Genomic DNA, 17,751 nt, shown 5'->3' with positions numbered 1-17,751 from the left:
CACTTAATTGGACCAAGATGTACTGGTTAGTGATATTAAAACTGGTTCTGATATTTTCGCCCTCATAAAACAAATGCTAGCATTGCATTTGTCTTCCTTGCCACCGACTCAACCTACAAGTTAACATTTGGGAATCCTGCACGAGGACTTCCAAATCCCTTTCTGATTTCTGAATTTGCTCCCCGTTTAGAAAACAGTTGATTGTTTGGAGGGATGTGTACTACAAGTAGCCAAAATCCATAATGCTTAACATCAATACGCTAAAGCTGTGTAGTGTTAAATTGACTCACTATTAGAGATGTTGATTGAAGTATTTTTATGCTGATTCACAGCATTAAACATTAGATGCTTGACTTTATGTAGTGTTGAAAAAAGCTATGAATTGTAAATGTCATCAATATTTTATTAGAGGAACATTTCTTCCATATTTGATTACAGAGTAGAAATGGAGCTTTCTTGAGACTTCAGTCTGGATCATGTTGGTACTCAAAACTTGGGTGGGGGAGGAAGGGGAGAAAATCAAACCACATCACTGTTCCTGACTGCCTATGTTCTAGAATACCAATCCGGAAGTGAATATGTAACATTCTTGTGTTCTGATTCTCAGCAGTTAAGCTGAAGTGAGCTAAAGAGAATATACTATGTAATTTGAACTGACATCACAGTTTTTTTTTCCTGTAGCCTTCTATACACCTGAATTTACCAGAAGGAAATATGTGATTATTAAATATAATCGTATTTTTTAGTCCTGATGATTTTGTACATACTTGTTTTCTCTCTTCCCTTTAGAATCAATATGTGAAGTTGAAGGAAGTCTGGGCTGCACAAGGCGTAAAAGTTCTTGCTAAAGATCTGGAGAAATCTCTTGCAGGTTTACCACTACTAATAGCTCACAAGGATGATGAAGTTGCTGTTTTAAAGGTCTGAATTGTGATTTCTTGATAAATGTGTGACTTTGAAAAGAAAACACAGTGCAGTCTTATGTTACAGAGGGGTTGTGTTCTTAGAGCCCTTCTTAACTGTCCAAACCCACCTGATATGTGGAGATGCTTTCTTAGAAATTTTTCTCAACAGTAGTGCTCTCATGGGTATGCAGTCTACAAGCATGGGAATGCTGATTATATAGTAGGTAGAAGAGAATTAGCCAAACAATATATAATATCTATATCAATGGAAAAGATTAGCTTGTCAATTTCCAAACCAAATCTCTTTATTTGTTTCCAGGTATAAATTAGTTCAATTTTTTTTTAACATACTTTTAATTTACTTGTGTTTTTTCCACATCAATTCCAAAAGAGTGTATTTTTTTTCAGTGACTCAATTATTTTTGGTAGTGATTTGTGAATTTTGTAAGATTGAACTGTTTAAAACATGTAAGTACACTGTAAATGCATATGCTAGAAATTAAAAAAAAATAGAAAATGCTGGACACATCTGAGGTTTCTTTCAACTCTCCCTTTCTGAAACTTTAACTTCTAACATTTTGTAGTTCTGATGAGAGGTTTTCAATCTGAAGTGCTCAAACTGTTTCTCTCTCCGCGAGTGTTGCCTTACCTGCTGGGTATTTGCAGTATTGTTTTTTTATAGCAGATATTTAAAAAAATCATTTTGCTTATGTTTTAAGAACTTACTGAAATCTCTTAAGAATCTTGCACAATGTGTTTATTATTGTCAGAATAGCTGATCACAATCAGCATATTAAAAAACTTCAAATTTTTTGTAACAAAAATTAACTTACAAAACAATGATAAATGTACCCAAATGTTTTCTTGTGTTAGAAATATCTGACACATCCCGATATGTTGTGTTTGTGCTTGGAAGTTGGCTGCTTTCCTGTAATGTGATAAGTACTTAGTTAAGTATTTCATTTGTTTGCTTTAGTTTTGCTTATCGATTTTTTCCCCCCCACTTTTTTTTGGTAACTTACTGCCAAGATGTTTAAGTGCACAAAGTAAATTGGAGTTTTTTCGTTAATCTGTCAGTCTACACTAATCTGCTAAGAATACAAGAGCTGGTCCTTTATCTGAAAGTGCATCATATTTAAAAACTTTCAAGTGGTCTAAAAATTTTAAATTATAATTTTTCAAAAACAATTCAGGACATGTTGAGTATTGATAAATTAAATGCATCATGGTAATTATTAGTAAGTTCTTGGGGGAGGGGGGGAGATATATCCTGCACTTCCTTTATTATGTCTGTGAGCTCATTCAAACGAATATGATCATACTTGTGTTCGACTTGGTTGGTGTAGAGTTGTGAGCCTGAATGCGTTCAGCATCTCTCCCTTCTGCCAGCTAGGATAGTAAATCCAGATGTAGAGTGGCAGGACAGGCAGATAGGTATCAGACTTGTACTCTTTTGACTTCCATGTTTCATAGCACATTTGAATTGAAATGATAGCTTGCAAATTTCACTGCAGCACCATCTGGCCTCTTATCAAGAATCCACTTTATGATGTCCAGTAGCATAATTTAATAATTATTTTATCTGCGAGCAAGATTTAAATTGACAAGTACTGTTTACTTTTTCTTCAGGACCATGTATTCAGGTTTTACCTTGTAATTGACATTTAATATTGAGAGGTACTTGAGAACATTTTGTTCAGTACAGAAACTGGTGTATAGTTAGATGAAAAGCTTGCATGCCCATTATGATGTTTTCAAAGAAATTAGAGGTATACAGTATATGTATTTTGGGAATATTTGTACTTTCGTAACTTGAGTAGTTTTTAATCTTAAAAAAATTCAACTGCTTTAAAAAAAATGACAATAATTATGTTGTCATTAACAGGATGAGCTGGAGCATGAACTGAAACAAACACTGAGTTCTATTAAACTAGAGGAGAAAGGTGTTTATGTACAAGCTTCGACGCTGGGCTCTTTGGAGGCACTCTTAGAATTCCTTCGACAGTCAAATGTGCCAGTATGTATTAAAAAATTTAAATTTTTCAAAATCCACTTTTTTATGTTATATGCAAAAATTGCATTTCACTAGAGCTTGGATAAAAACCAAACCAGATTGGGATGATGATCTTCCAGTAAAGACATGAACGAATCAGATTTTCTTAGCCACTTAATTGAATTTAAAATCCCCAGTTGCATACCAGGTTTCATACTTTTGTGTCCAGAACAATGATTCTTATCCAGTGAATTAATCACAGTGCTCAGATTCTCCTTTGATTTAAGTCTATTTCTTTTTCAGTATGCTGGAATTAACATTGGACCTGTCCATAAAAAAGACGTAATGAAATCTTCAGCAATGCTTGAACATGATCCTCAGTAAGTGTCACACAAGGTGTTAAAAATTCAATAGTTTGTGCAGAACATTTAAAATAGAGCAAAATTAAGCCTTTTGCCATTTCACATCTAATAACTTTAAAAGTGATTCTCTTAGCAATGCTTTGTAGATCAACTTTCTGTAATATGTCCAGAATAATGAAGAGAAAGTTGGTGAAATCCTGGAATTGTTTGAGACAGAAGGCTCATTAATTCCAATGATATATTTGTTCTCTCCAATTTATCCATGTAGTCCTCCAGTTATTCTCTCTGGGTCCTAACCCTCTTGAAGGTTTTGATGAATTTATTTCCTGTCTGCAATCAGGCATTGAATTTCGGATCATAACTCAGAGTTTTTAAAAAAGTTTTCTTTTTTCCTTGCATTCCTCATTCCTCACCTTGTACCTTTCATCCAGCTAGGCGCTGGGAACTTCCCTTTTATTTACGGCATCTGACCCTGCTATTACCAAATCTTCTCAATCTTCTTTGCTCCAAAGAAAATATCTCCAGCCTAACCTTGCTAAAATTCATCATTCTGATTGTCTGAGTAGGCTCTAAGACTTTCAGTTAGTTCTCAAATAGATGTAGTATCCTACTTGTGGCCTGATCAGTATTTTATTTATGCAGGTTAGAACACAGAGAAATAGAATCAGATGTAGGCCATTTGGCCTTTCACACCTGCCCCATTGTACAATAAGAACATTGGCTAATGTTTTACCTTAGTGCAACTTTCTGCACTAGTGCCATATCTCTTTATTTCCTTAATATCAAACAAAAATTTACCAAATTCTGACTTCAATGACTAAGCCTCAAAAATCTGGAATATTGTCTCTTTTTTTGGTGCCTGTGACCCCGTGTTTTTATTTTGACAATTTTTTCTCGGGGTATGTGTCTTGCTAAGCCCAATCGGAATTGTTCACATTTCAGTATGGCCCAAAGCTCTTCTTTATGGATCTTCTTTATGGCCTCAACCCTGGAGTTCTGAATTCTTCCCTGATTAATCTCCTAAAGGCTGCTCAGAAATTAGGTTAAATGTCATTTTAAGTGATGAGACTATTCTTGTGTTCTAAACATATATTGCATCCCTCAAAAAATTAAGCATAGATGTGAAGCAGATATATTAAATGAATATTGAATGCTTTATTCCTTTTCAGTCTGCTAAATTATTGAAACTGTCTTATGTGGTAATTTAACAAACCCATGTATAACTGGCTTTATGACAAAATATTGATATTCTGCAGCATTAGTTGAATGCATGGGGCTATTGTATGGTTCATATAGTTTATTGTTGCTTGTATTGGAATCTTATCAACTACATAGCCTTGTCCGCTAGGCTATTGTCCACTAGTTAGCTCTTAGAACATGGGTTCCAATACCTGAGACAGGACTGTGAATGTTTGTTAATCATAACTGATCTATCTGGAGGAGGTGGAGAGGAAAAAGGATCTTTGCATGTTATTTGCATTGCTATGACTTAAATAGAATAAAGTACAATTGTATCTGTATAGACAATTGGGAAGACTTCATTTGGAGGCTTTGAATTAGAATTTGAAGTGTGCATCGTAGAAAAGTGTTGACTTTGATATTTCATCATGGTGACACCTGAAAGAAAATAAATTAGCTTTGTTGGGAAAAACTAGGTAAACTTGGGAAATCCCTAAATTTGATTAAGTGAAATAAGTAAGAAAAGTTTTTTCTCTTTAGCAGGAGACTTATAGGAACATAATCCTAGATTTAAAAGAAATTGGTTTGCATACATGCAATTTTAAGATTATGGAACAAAATATAGAGAAGATTAAATATGGAGAATTGTGGATGAATGGGAACAGACAGCAGAAATTAAAAAGCTTTGGCCAACAAAATGGTGGGGATGGTTCAATAGTGTGAATTTCTTTTCCTAAGAAAATTATAATGTTTGTTCTCTATAATCTGCTGAGGTTCAGTCTTGTATAATGAATTGATCTGTTTTTAACTTCAATATATTTGTAGGTACTCAGTTATTCTTGCTTTTGACGTGAAGGTTGAACGTGATTCCCAGGAGCTTGCTGATTCACTCGGAGTAAGGATCTTCAGTGCAGAAATTATCTACCATTTATTTGATGCTTTCACAAAATACAGACAGGATTACAAAAAACAAAAGCAGGAAGAATTCAAGTAAGTTCAGGGCAGCTAAATATATTGAAGGGTATTATGTAACCAGTTTTTCCTTTCATATAATTTAGATTTTGTGATGCCATCTTTATCATGTAGGCTTTGTTCCTTTAAGAGCCATGACAGGGAAACTGGTGACTGCAAAATATGGTCTAAGTTCTTTTACCAGGGTGCTCGTTGTCTTAAATATGTGCATTTTTGTAAGCTTGATCCTTGCTCTTCCTTTTTTTTGATATCTGAATTTTGCTTTATAGGCATATAGCTGTTTTTCCTTCAAAACTACGAATTATTCCTCAGTTCATTTTTAATTCTCGAGATCCAATTGTAATAGGAGTTGTAATAGAAGCTGGCCTTCTGAAGCAAGGCACTCCAATATGTGTTCCTTCAAAAAATGTGAGTTATGACTGGTTTCACATCTTAATACTTTTGTTTAACAACAAAAGAACACTCTCTCTAAATTTTAATTTTGTAACATTTATCAACTTGTCTGTGGCTTTTTAGTTTATGTTTGTAGAAACGTGCATAATTAAATACCAGGAAAATTGAATGTGAATTACTTAATACAATTAGAGGCATGTAGATTAATGGGTCATATAAGGGTCTTATGATTTGACCCTTCTGCTATTATCCTGTCTGCAGTGGAACCTAATGACAACTTATTTCTTCTAGTTTATTGACATTGGAGTTGTTACCAGTATAGAAGTGAATCATAAACAAGTTGATGTTGCCCGGAAAGGTCAGGAGGTCTGTGTTAAAATAGAACCTATACCTGGAGAATCTCCGAAAATGTATGGACGGCACTTTGAAGCTTCAGACTTTCTTGTCAGCAAGGTATGTTTGTTTTGTATGCCTGTATTTCTTGAAGTTGTTTTATCTTTCTCCCTGCCAATGGAAGTTGGCACTTCAATTGTGGTGGTGCAGGATTATTTCTTTAAAAGACCCAAAGGGATGAATAAACTTGACTGTTGTTATTTGTGCTTCATTACTAGGAGAAGCAATACTCAATTCCATAAGAAATAATAACTTTGGAATTAAATCACTTTACTTATTCTGAACAAATCCACATATGAATGCATTTAGCTGTTCAATGTTCAGACAACAATGGTGCCCAGTATCTATCTTGGGAAACTTGGCAGCAGCTCCCAAGCTGTACAAAGATCCAGTTTAGTCCTGTAACTATTTTCCTGTTCTTCCCTGGGAACAGCTCCTTGCTGTTGTGCATATGGAAGTAAGTAGACTTGAAATTGCCTGCCTTTGTGGTCGCCACATTTTCAGCTGGCTGCTCATTTTTAAAAGCAGTTAAGGTTTGCTGGAAGTATATAGCACAACATGATCATAGTTGCATTGATGATTTGATGCCATGTTATCATTTTGGTGATCACTTCTCCAAATACTGTCCTCTATTAACTTCATACTGTTGCACATTGTCTATTTGTCAAGAAGAACACTGCTACCCAGTTGTTCAATTGAAATGGATCATCAATTGCTGACAGTTCAGTGGTTGTTTTATTTCTCTGGCTATTATCAAGACCAGTGTGTGCCTTCATAATCAAGTTGCGGATACTGAAGTATTTTGCTGACTTCAATACAGGCAGTAGAGTTGCTGTCTCTCAGCGGTGGGGAGACAGGTACAATCCTGAGCATGTTTATGTGGAATTTGTATGTTCTACATGTAATCACTTGGGATTCCTCCCAGCGATGTTGTGGGTTGGTAGGTTAATTGGCCAGTGTAGTGGCTACTTGAAAATAAATCAGAACTGTTCAGACTGACGTATTTCCAAATTAATTTCCAAATTGAAAAAAGTATGATTCCTTATTGTAAAGATGAATAATCTAGTAGCGATTTTACAAAGAGCACGAAACTAAAACTAGTGATATAGCAAAATTAATGTTTCAACTTAGACAAAGTGTGAATACCTAAATACTCATTTGTTTCTACCGCACTACAACCCACGTGACAAATTACCACAACAAACACGCAACACAAAGAGCAAAACAGACTGAAACGGATACATGGCTCCTACATCCCAGCCCCTAATTATTACACTATAGTAATTACAACTACATCGAACAGCAATAGGAGACATGAAATCTTCAAGGATAAACATCTTAATATCAGAGCCTGTAAGTTTCATTCTTTATATACTTCAGCACAGAAGTACTATCAGTCCAAAACATTGAGTCATGAAGTTGGTATGTGCACCTCCTTCCTCCACATCATGTCCATACATGAGAGATAGAAATTGACTTCAATGGAGCTATCCTAGATTTTCCCATGATAAAAGCACAGTGCACCTGAGAGTGTATGTTGTGCTGCAATAGGTGGGTCACTGATCCACAGCGATCTTCACTTGTGTCTGTAAAGTGGTGTAACTCTGCAGCAGTAACTTTTCCAAATTCTAGGAGCTTCAAACATTTAACAACTTTGAAGTCTTCAAACAGACAATTTCTGCCAGCCAGCGTGTCCGATCATGAGCAATTGATATTGCTATAGTGTAATCCCAGCGGAACTCTTTCCCACATAGATCTTAGCAAATAGCACCTCTGGATTCCTAAAGAATCACAGATGGAATTAACTGTGGAAAGGATCCTGCTTCGGTGAGTGGTCTATCTTGGATCGTGATCTTAAACTTGAAAGTATCGGACTGGATGCACCATTGCATACCCAGTACTCTCTCAATTCAAGATGTATCCTGATCCAAATCCATGTCTTTTTACTCTTTACTCTTCCGGTGAAAAGGCGAGCCATCTGTCTGTTGCTTATCCACTTTGTGAGTCGAAAGCTGCCTTGAGCACAAATGGATACAAGGTCATGAATAGCAACACTGATTCTTCCTCAGGGACTGACACAAGGCAGCCATCAATGTAAAAGCAATGCAGAGCCTATCCACAGCCTTGTGGCTGAACTGTTCTCCACTGTCTTCTGCATATTTCTTAAGAGTGAAGTTGGCGCTACTTGGTGATGAAGTTGCTCCAAAGAGATGTACCACCATTCTACAGTCCACCATATTTTGGCTGAGGTCGTCGTCAGAGAAGCCTCAGTAGTACTTTTAACTAATGAAACACTGATTAAATATCGGCCATGATCACCACTGTTTCTTTTATGAATCTGGTTATGACTCCAATCAGTGAGCTAGTAAGATCTGGTCTTGTAAAAGCTGAGCATTGTGATATTCCCTGAAAAGTCGTTCCACAGTCAAACACAACACAAAAGTTTCCCTTTTCTGGGGTGGTAAACACCATGATATGGAATATACCCCAGACTTTGCCATCACTGCATTTCAAATCCTCTGCTGGCATTCTTTGGCCATAACCTTTGCAGATGACATCCTTCATGAAAGCTGTGTAGTCAGTGTGAAACGACAAATCCTCCTTAAATGTTTTCCTCAGATTTAGCGCACACCATTCAGCAATCTTCCTATATTTGGCATGTTAACCTTCATTCTTTCTCAAAGGTAAACTAATCTGGTAGTGGCATCCTCTAGTTTTGCAAGATTTGCAACCAGCTCCATAAACTTGTGGTCTTCTCTTGACAAGTGAGGTTGTTCATACTGACTGCATTCAGAGAAGTCTGTCCTGAGCTGCTGCTGCCAAAGCTCATCCAAGTTAAAAACCGTCAGCTCTGGCTTTGCACTGTTTCTCCCATCACCATTGCCTCTTTTCAGTGGTCCATTCGCAGCCCAACCCAACATTGTTCCAATTGCACAAGGTCCATCATTAACACTGCAAATCACTGCAACAGCTCCAATGCTTTAGGCATGTTTGTCCCTGTGAGCAGCTCAATTTCTGAATCAAACTATGGCAAATGGACACATTTCAGGTGAGATGATCTTTGGAGATCCCTCTGTCGCGGAATGTTCCCTTTGTGGACAGGTGTACTTTCCTACATATATTAAGTAGTTCACAATAATTTTCACCATCTAAGCTAGCCGCTTCTAGTACTGAAACGATGTAGCTACTCATGATCTTCTCTTGCCCCATGGTGCATAAGAGAATGTGTGTCCTTTTTCCTGTGAGCTTGAGCTTGTTCATGAGGCCCACTGTGCAGAACACTACCGTACTTCCTTGATAGAGGAAAGCATGAATAACCATTGCCTTTTACTGGGGTTGTGGGAAGTTTGCAATCATGATTGCCAGTCCCTGTAAGGCCATTAAGTACCAGGGCACTACTCACTGCTGTATCTGATTCTTTCATGGCTTGTTTTGATTCTGCACCCTTTTCATTAGTGAATATGAAGTACAAGGAATGCTTGCCTCTGCATACCTTGAAAGATGCTTCCTGAATTGCTGCTGATGTGTCCTGTACACAAACAACCAAAGTGGACGCTGTTTTTTTTAATGCTATGCAATCTCTGACATTCTTTGTCACTCACTGTGGCCCCTTTCCCCCCCCTTTGAATCCTTCCTTCTCCGGGGGATGAACTGATTTTGCACCTTGTGCATTATTCCCAAGAATACCTGCCATTGCTGTTCCACTGTCTTTTCTGCTAGGATATCTGTCCAGTTAACTTTGGTCAGCTCCTCCCTCATGGCTCCATAGTCTCCTTTGTTCAACTGCAACACTCACACCTCCGAGCTGCCCTTATCCTTCTCAAATTGCAGATAAAAACTTATCATATTATGATCACTACCTTCTAATGGCTCCTTTACTTCAAGATCGTTTATCAAATCCTGTTCATTACATTACACCAAATCCAGAATAGTCTTGTCCCTGGTCGGCTCTCATACAAGCTGTTCCAAGAATGCATCCCTTATGCACTGTACAAACTCCCTATCCTGGGGTCCAGCACCAACCTGATTCTCCCAGTTCACCTGAATGTTGAAATCCCCCATAACTACTGCGACATTACCTTTGCCACATGCCAATGTTAACTCCCTATTCAACTTGCACCCAATACCCATGCTACTGTTTGGTGGCCTATAGACAATACCCATTAGGGTCCTTTTGCCCTTACTGTTTCTTAATTCTATCCACACAGACTCCACTTCTCCTGATCCTATGTCCCCCCTTGCAAAGGACTGAATCTCATTCCTCACCAACAGGGCCACCCCTCCCCCTCTGCCCACATTTCTGTCCCTACGATAGCACGTATACCCGTGCACATTCATTTCCCAGGTCTGATCTCCCTGCAGCCATGTCTCTGTTATCCCAACAACAACAACCTGAGCTTCAAGCTCATCCGTCTTATTTCTGTCACTTCGTGCATTCAGATACGGAATCTGCTAGTTAAATTTGCCGATGACACTGCATTGATTGACCTAATCTCAAACAATAATGAAGTGGCCTACAGGGAAGAAGGCATCTCTCTGACACAGTGGTTTCAAGAAAACAACCTCTCCTTCAATGTCACAAAAAGAAAGGAGCTGGTTGTGGATTACAAGAGGGATGGAGATGGGCTGATCCCTATTGACATCGATGGATCTGGAGTTGAGAGGGTGAACAGCTTTAAGTTCCTTGGCATCCACATCAGAGGACCTCATGTGGTCTGTACACACCAGCTATGTGGTGAAAAAGGCCCAATAGGGCTTCTTTCACCTCAGTTGGTTGAGTACGTTTGGTATGGGCCACAAATCCTAAGAACTTTCTACGGGGCAAAATTGAGAGCATCCTGACTGGCTGCATCACTGCCTGATGTGGAAACTGTACGTCCCTTAATTGTAGAACTCTGTAGAGAGTGGTGTGGACAGCCCAGTGCATCTGTAGTTGTGAACTTCCCATGATTCAGGACATTTACAAAGACAGGTGTGAAAAAAGGGCTGGAAGGATCTTTGGGGACCTGAGTCACCCCAACCACAATCTATTCCAGCTGCTACCATCTGGGAAATGGTACCGCAGCATAAAAGCCAGGACCTACAGGCTCCAGGACAGCTTCTTCCACCAGGCCATCAGACTGATTAACTCACACTGATTTGAGTGTATTTCTGTTACGTTGACAGTTCTGTTTATTATAAATTATTATTAATTACTATGATTGCACATTTAGACAGACATAACATTAAGATTTTTATTCCTCATGAAGGATGTAAGAAATAGTCAATTCAATTCAATATTCAATTGTTTCAGCAACATAATCTTCAATAAAACATGTTTGGGTCAAGTCCTCAAGATTACACTTGTAAGGCATTTTCCTTATTTCCCTTAAGATCCTTATTTGATGATATTAAACCTTTAATTTTGTTTACATTTGTTAAGTACTCCTTTTGAAGACGTTCAATTCTACCCACTAAAGCTTTTGAAAAGAGTCTAATTTCTCTTTTGCCAGCCCTGATTTGAAGGTCATTGATGTCAGTTCAGTGCTTCAATTCACTCATGTTACTTCCTCCTTGTTGCGCCACTCACAATGATATTTGTTTGTAAAATGCACTATTCGTTTCAATATTCAATATTCAGTATTCGATTCAATAAATATAGGCAACAAACAAACTGTCCGCGCATCCACAGTGCTTAAACCAGACTGAACAAACAGTCTTCAAAATCAAACATCTGCACTTCAATAAAACAAAGCGACGAACCCTCAGACAAACACAACATAACTGAGGAATGGTCCTCAATGCACCTCCCAGCCAAAACTGTTCAGAGCCCAAATGCACAGCATGAATCAGCTAATAGGTTGTTTACTTGCCACAAGCTGCTGGGGTTGTGATTACGAACTCGCCAGCACATCTGAGGCAGTCCTTTGCCGTAGACCGGTGTTCATTTGGTATCACTTTTATTGACAAGATGCAGCAGTTACTTGGAAAGAAACCAAATCTGCTGAGAGACTGTTTACGGGGGATGACACTGGATGATGAGCTTCCAAAATAACAATGTTCCAAATTTAAAAATGTATTTTTGGTCGGGCAAAGACAAGCAATCTTATACCAATTTAAAAAAAAACAACTAACAAAACTAAAACTAGCAATAAAGCAAGATTAATGTTCCAATGAGCATAATATAAAAATTAATGTATGTAAACAACCTTTGCGGTCAACCAAAATATCACCCGCTGGCTCACTCCTTGGCTCTAACCAGATTAAACTGTACTTAGACAAAGTGTGAAAACACAACTATACTCATTCACCTCTGCCACACCCTCACCCGCAAGACAGATTAACATAATAAATGTGCAACACAAAATACGGTACAGACAAACAGAAAATAGAAACATGGCTTCTAAGGACCACTGTAAATTGTTCCTAGTATGTAGAATGTGGAGGGGAGGAGAGCTGATGAAAATGTGGGGAGATAAAATGCGATTAATTTAGAATTAGTGCAATTAGGTGGTTGCTCAGTGTGGACTCATTGGCCAAACATGCTGTTCCCCAGCTGTATCTCTCCTGAACAAATCTGTTACATCTGGACCTGGTAACATGGCAGGTCTTCCTTCTGGGATCCAGCTTGACTAGGATAATGAGTGATGAATACACAATACTTTTGCTAGAAGATGGAGGAGGTTGAAGAGAACACTCACAAGAAAACTATATTCATTTGGAGAGTGATATGTCAGCCTGAATGGCAGTGCTGACAAATGTTTGCAATTGCTTTGCTTCAAGGATAACGGCACAGAAATCTGCCATCTGTTATAGCCACAACTCTAACCTTGGAGAAAGAGTTGTTGCAAATAGCTCAAAGGCTATCAAATTTTAATGCATCTGGTTCTTTCCAGGTTGGTCCTGCAGCTCTCTATTTACCATCCTCTGTAACCTAAAGTTAGGTGCTTAGTTCACAGAGAAACACTCTCATTCTCTGCAGACATGAAGCAGACTTGAGGATTTTTTGACTTGTTTGTGACTGCATTTTATCTGTACATTCCTGTGCTGGTCCATTGTGCTGTGCTGGTAGATTGCTGAACCTCCAGCTAGGATCTTTATGTCCAGATTGCTGAACCTCTGGCTAGGATCTTTATGTCCTCGTTGTCCACGGGAATGGTACCGGAGGATTGGAGGGAGGCAAATGTTGTCCCCTTGTTCAAAAAAGGTAGTAGGGATAGTCCAGGTAATTATAGACCAGTGAGCCTTACATCTGTGGTGGGAAAGCTGTTGGAAAAGATTCTTAGAGATAGGATCTGTGGGCATTTAGAGAATCATAGTCTGATCAGGGACAATCAGCAAGGCTTTGTGAAGGGCAGGTTGTGCCTAACAAGCCTGATAGAGTTCTTTGAGGAGGTGACCAGGCATATAGATGAGGGTAGTGCAGTGGATGTGATCTACATGGATTTTAGTAAGGCATTTGACAAGGTTCCACATGGTAGGCTTATTCAGAAAGTCAGAAAGCAGGGGATCCAGGGAAGGTTGGCCAGGTGGATTCAGAATTGGCTAGTCTGCAGAAGGCAGAGGGTTGTGGTGGAGGGAGTACATTCAGATTGGAGGGTTGTGACAAGAGGTGTCCCACAAGGATCTGTTCTGGGACCTCTGTTTTTTGTGATTTTTATTAACGACCTGGATGTGGGGGTAGAAGGGTGGGTTGGCAAGTTTGCAGACAACACAAAGGTTGGTGGTGTTGTAGATAGTGTAAAGGATTGTCAAAGATTGCAGAGAGACATTGATAGGATGCAGAAGTGGGCTGAGAAGTGGCAGATGGAGTTCAACCCGGAGAAGTGTGAGGTAGTACACTTTGGAAGGACAAACTCCAAGACAGAGTACAAAGTAAGTGGCAGGATACTTGGTAGTGTGGAGGAGAGCAGAGGGATCTGGGGGTACATGTCCACAGATCCCTGAAAGTTGCCTCACAGGTAGATAGGGTAGTTAAGAAAGCTTATGGGGTGTTAGCTTTCTTAAGTCGAGGGATAGAGTTTAAGAGTCGCGATGTAATGATGCAGCTGTACAAAACTCTAGTTAGGCCACACTTGGAGTACTGTGTCCAATTCTGGTCGCCTCTCTATAGGAAGGATGTGGAAGCATTGGAAAGGGTACAGAGGAGATTTACCAGATGCTACCTGGTTTAGAGAGTATAGATTATGATCAGAGATTAAGGGAGCTAGGGCTTTACTCTTTAGAGAGGAGGAGGATGAGAGGAGACATGATAGAGGTGTACAAGATATTAAGAGGAATAGACAGAGTGGACAGCCAGCGCCTCTTCCCCAGGGCACCACTGCTCAGTACAAGAGGACATGGCTTTAAGGTAAGGGGAGGGAAGTTCACGGGGGATATTAGAGGAAGGTTTTTCACTCAGAGTGGTTGGTGTGTGGACTGCACTGCCTGAGTCAGTGGTGGAGGCAGAGACACTAGTGAAATTTAAGAGACTACTAGACAGGTATATGGAGGAATTTAAGGTGGAGGGTTATATGGGAGGCAGGGTTTGAAGGTCGGCACAACATTGTGGGCTGAAGGGCCTGTAATGTGCTGTACTATTCTATGTTCTATGTCCACCGCTAAGCCCTGCTCGTGGATAACATAACAATAGAATCACTTTAATTGTCCCCAAACTGGCACTCTGCTCCTATTACAGGTCCCGGATCTATTTCTTTCTTTCACTATTGATTTTGATCCTAACCTGGAAAAGACCTATTGGTCTTTGGATTATTTACACACAATTTTATCTTCATTTAAAACTTCTATTTTACAATTTGTTCACATCTGTTTTCTTTTGATAGTGATGAATAAAATATCACTGAAGAAATTAATAAAAATGAATTAATTTAGTGATTACACTGGTAAATGGTAGTTTGGCTTCTTTGTTAAATAGAAATTGTATATTGTAATTGTCCTATGAAATGTTCAAATTACATGTTCTGTATATTCTATTCTCAAATGTTACTTTTTGTGTAAATAAACTTTAGCTAAGCATTTTATGGTAAATTGTTATAATTTATTAATACAAATGTTATTAATAAGATCAATAAAATTATTCGATATTGCTTAGTGGCAATTCATTATTTCAAGACTATCTGTTTTAACTTTGGGATGCATTTGAAATATGTTACGATTTTAAATATATTGTGTTTAATAGTGGTATTTATGTTTACATGAGGACAGCAAAAAGCTGAAAACCTTACTTGAATCAGAGGATATATGTATCTTTCACTCTTAACCAAGAGATTCTGCAAATGCTGGAAATCCCAAGCATGGTTTTAACTTCAGTCTGAATTTAGATCTACTTTCAAATGACATAAAGAAGAGAAGTTAATGCATAATGTGTTTTTCTAGCATTAATAAATGCAACTCATTTGTGTCTAAAAATGATAAAACAACCTAGTGTTTAAACTCATGATAAACTGTGGCTATAGCCGATCATTTTTTCACTTCATAGTTTAATGAAATGAACTCCAAGCAAGGATTCTAGAAAGCATAGCAGGTTCAATCAGCATCGAAAAACGTTACTGCTTTGGTTGACATTTCATTAGAACTGTTGTACATCACTTTTATACCTAATAAAAATGAAATGAGAGAAACTGACTCTAAGAATCTAATCTGCCTTAAACAAACAGTCCCAAATCCTCAAGGCAACAAAATGAGTTTGAAGTTCTGCCACTGTGCATAAAATTTTTAAAAAGTTATCTAGTTTTGTGCCTTTCCTTTCTACAGTAATACAAGTGATAGCAGCTTTGTGTACATTAAACAGATGCCAAATGTAAATATTAGAGGAGCATGTTACTGAAACTCCTAAGACTGATTGCAAATACTGAAGCCCATTATACAAAGAAAATGAAGCTGTAGAGGGAAGAACAACATATCAAAGTGAAGACTACAAAAGAGTTGATCATTCTTAGAAGTACAAAATCATTTGTCTTTGTCCAAAATGTCTGTACAATAATGGTCTTTTGTAGCTTTGCCTGTTGAATTGTAATATTTTGTTTTGCAGATCAGCCGACAATCCATTGATGCCTTGAAAGACTGGTTCAGAGATGAGATGCAGAAGTCTGATTGGCAGCTTATCATGGAACTGAAGAAAGTATTTGAAATTATCTAACTAATGCAGTTTGTTTTCATTTCAAAACTTCAGCAAAGGGAGAATTGAGTGTGATTTAAGGTCTGTGCTTCAACAAGACTTTAATAATAAGCCACGCTGGAGTGCTGAGAGCCAGAATCCAGAGTAAAAAGTGGTTATAGCTAGTAAACGTTTTCCATGACAAACCAAAACACTTGCACTGGTTTGACAGTGATCAGTTTTACATATTGTTACAACTCTCAATGTGCCTGGTTATTTTTCCTGCTCCTTCCTTACCTTCAGTACCAGTTGGTATTTTTAAAATCTTCCCTTTCATTACATCGAACTTGAAAGTAGTGCTCCCTAATCGTTTTAACTGTGTGAAATAATGAATAAAGTGTTTGAATCCTGTGAACTACAGTGCAGAAGCAGTGTACAGCCTTTTCGACAAGTAATTTTGGATATAGCGAATTTTTCTTTCATCCAGGAACTCCTTTTCTCAGTCATTTCATTTCGCATACTCTGCTTTTGTGCCTATGAAATTTTATAGATAATTAGGAGAATTCCACCTGCATTGTGGGGGAAAACTATAGAGCAGCCTTTTATTGTTTGTACAATTGATGGTTGTGTGATCCAGATTGTAAACTTTCAAAGCTGAAATCACAAATAAAGCTGAAGATGATGACATTTGTATTTCTGGTAATGTATCATTCTAAAATCAAATATAATTGATAGGTGGAGGATAATTCTTGACTAAGTAAAGCCCTAATGACTCACCAAAAATATGTACAGGAAAAAACACAGTACAATGTCTTAAAAGGGACCATAATAATGGCTGGTTGTGTTGCCACTGTTTGAAAGGCTTCATTGCACCAAATTCCACCGTACACCATAATCCAATTATTTTATTGTTCTTAGAACATCAGTCATCTTCTAGTACTTCTCTCAATGACCATTCTTTTTTGTTTCAGCAATGGGTATTCTCTCTCTAGTTACAGTCACAGTGAAGTTAATTCTATCTTTTGTGTCAATGGAACTGAATTCCCAATGCAAAGGTAGTGGTAATATGGACAGGTTCTGACCAACTGACTTAAAAGAAACTGAAGCCAAGTTTTACTATTTGAATATCCCTCAAATCATTGACTTAGGCCGGATGTAGTGAATTGTTGAATGCAACATATGGGTGCAGATTCCCTTTGCCATCACTATGACTTGCATACTATGGCTTTAGATTAGTCTTTGTGCTTTTTCAAGTTTGAGTGTATGTATTTGTCTTCTCTGTTCTCATATTAAGCTCTCTAAAAAAAAAACAAGCAAAAATGAGTTACTCAAAGATTTCACTAACATTTCATGATTTTGGGATTTTCTTTGATGAACCATTATAAAATGATAAGCAGGTTGACATTTGAAACAAATGGATTACAGTGCTGATTTTTAATTTTTAATTGAGAAAGGGTTGACAAATTTCCATTCTTTTTG

General features: G+C 37.9%; 1 protein-coding gene across 1 annotated transcript in view; it reads left to right on the top strand.

The window, feature by feature from the left end:
• Window positions 1-16,959, top strand: part of eif5b (eukaryotic translation initiation factor 5B) — a 70,648-nt gene extending 53,689 nt beyond the window's left edge. The window contains exons 18-24 of the mRNA XM_059964471.1: window positions 790-921; window positions 2,791-2,922; window positions 3,202-3,278; window positions 5,265-5,429; window positions 5,681-5,819; window positions 6,096-6,257; window positions 16,207-16,959. Of these exons, the coding sequence (XP_059820454.1) occupies window positions 790-921; window positions 2,791-2,922; window positions 3,202-3,278; window positions 5,265-5,429; window positions 5,681-5,819; window positions 6,096-6,257; window positions 16,207-16,314 (915 nt within the window). The 3' untranslated portion in view covers window positions 16,315-16,959. The remainder of the gene's footprint in view (window positions 1-789; window positions 922-2,790; window positions 2,923-3,201; window positions 3,279-5,264; window positions 5,430-5,680; window positions 5,820-6,095; window positions 6,258-16,206) is intronic.
• Window positions 16,960-17,751: the final 792 nt, after the last annotated feature.

This window comes from Hypanus sabinus, chromosome 3 (genome assembly GCF_030144855.1).
Source record: "Hypanus sabinus isolate sHypSab1 chromosome 3, sHypSab1.hap1, whole genome shotgun sequence".
Taxonomy (NCBI): Eukaryota; Metazoa; Chordata; class Chondrichthyes; order Myliobatiformes; family Dasyatidae; genus Hypanus; species Hypanus sabinus.
Note: the sequence above shows the minus strand (reverse complement) of the source record. Positions and strands in the feature narration are given on the sequence as shown.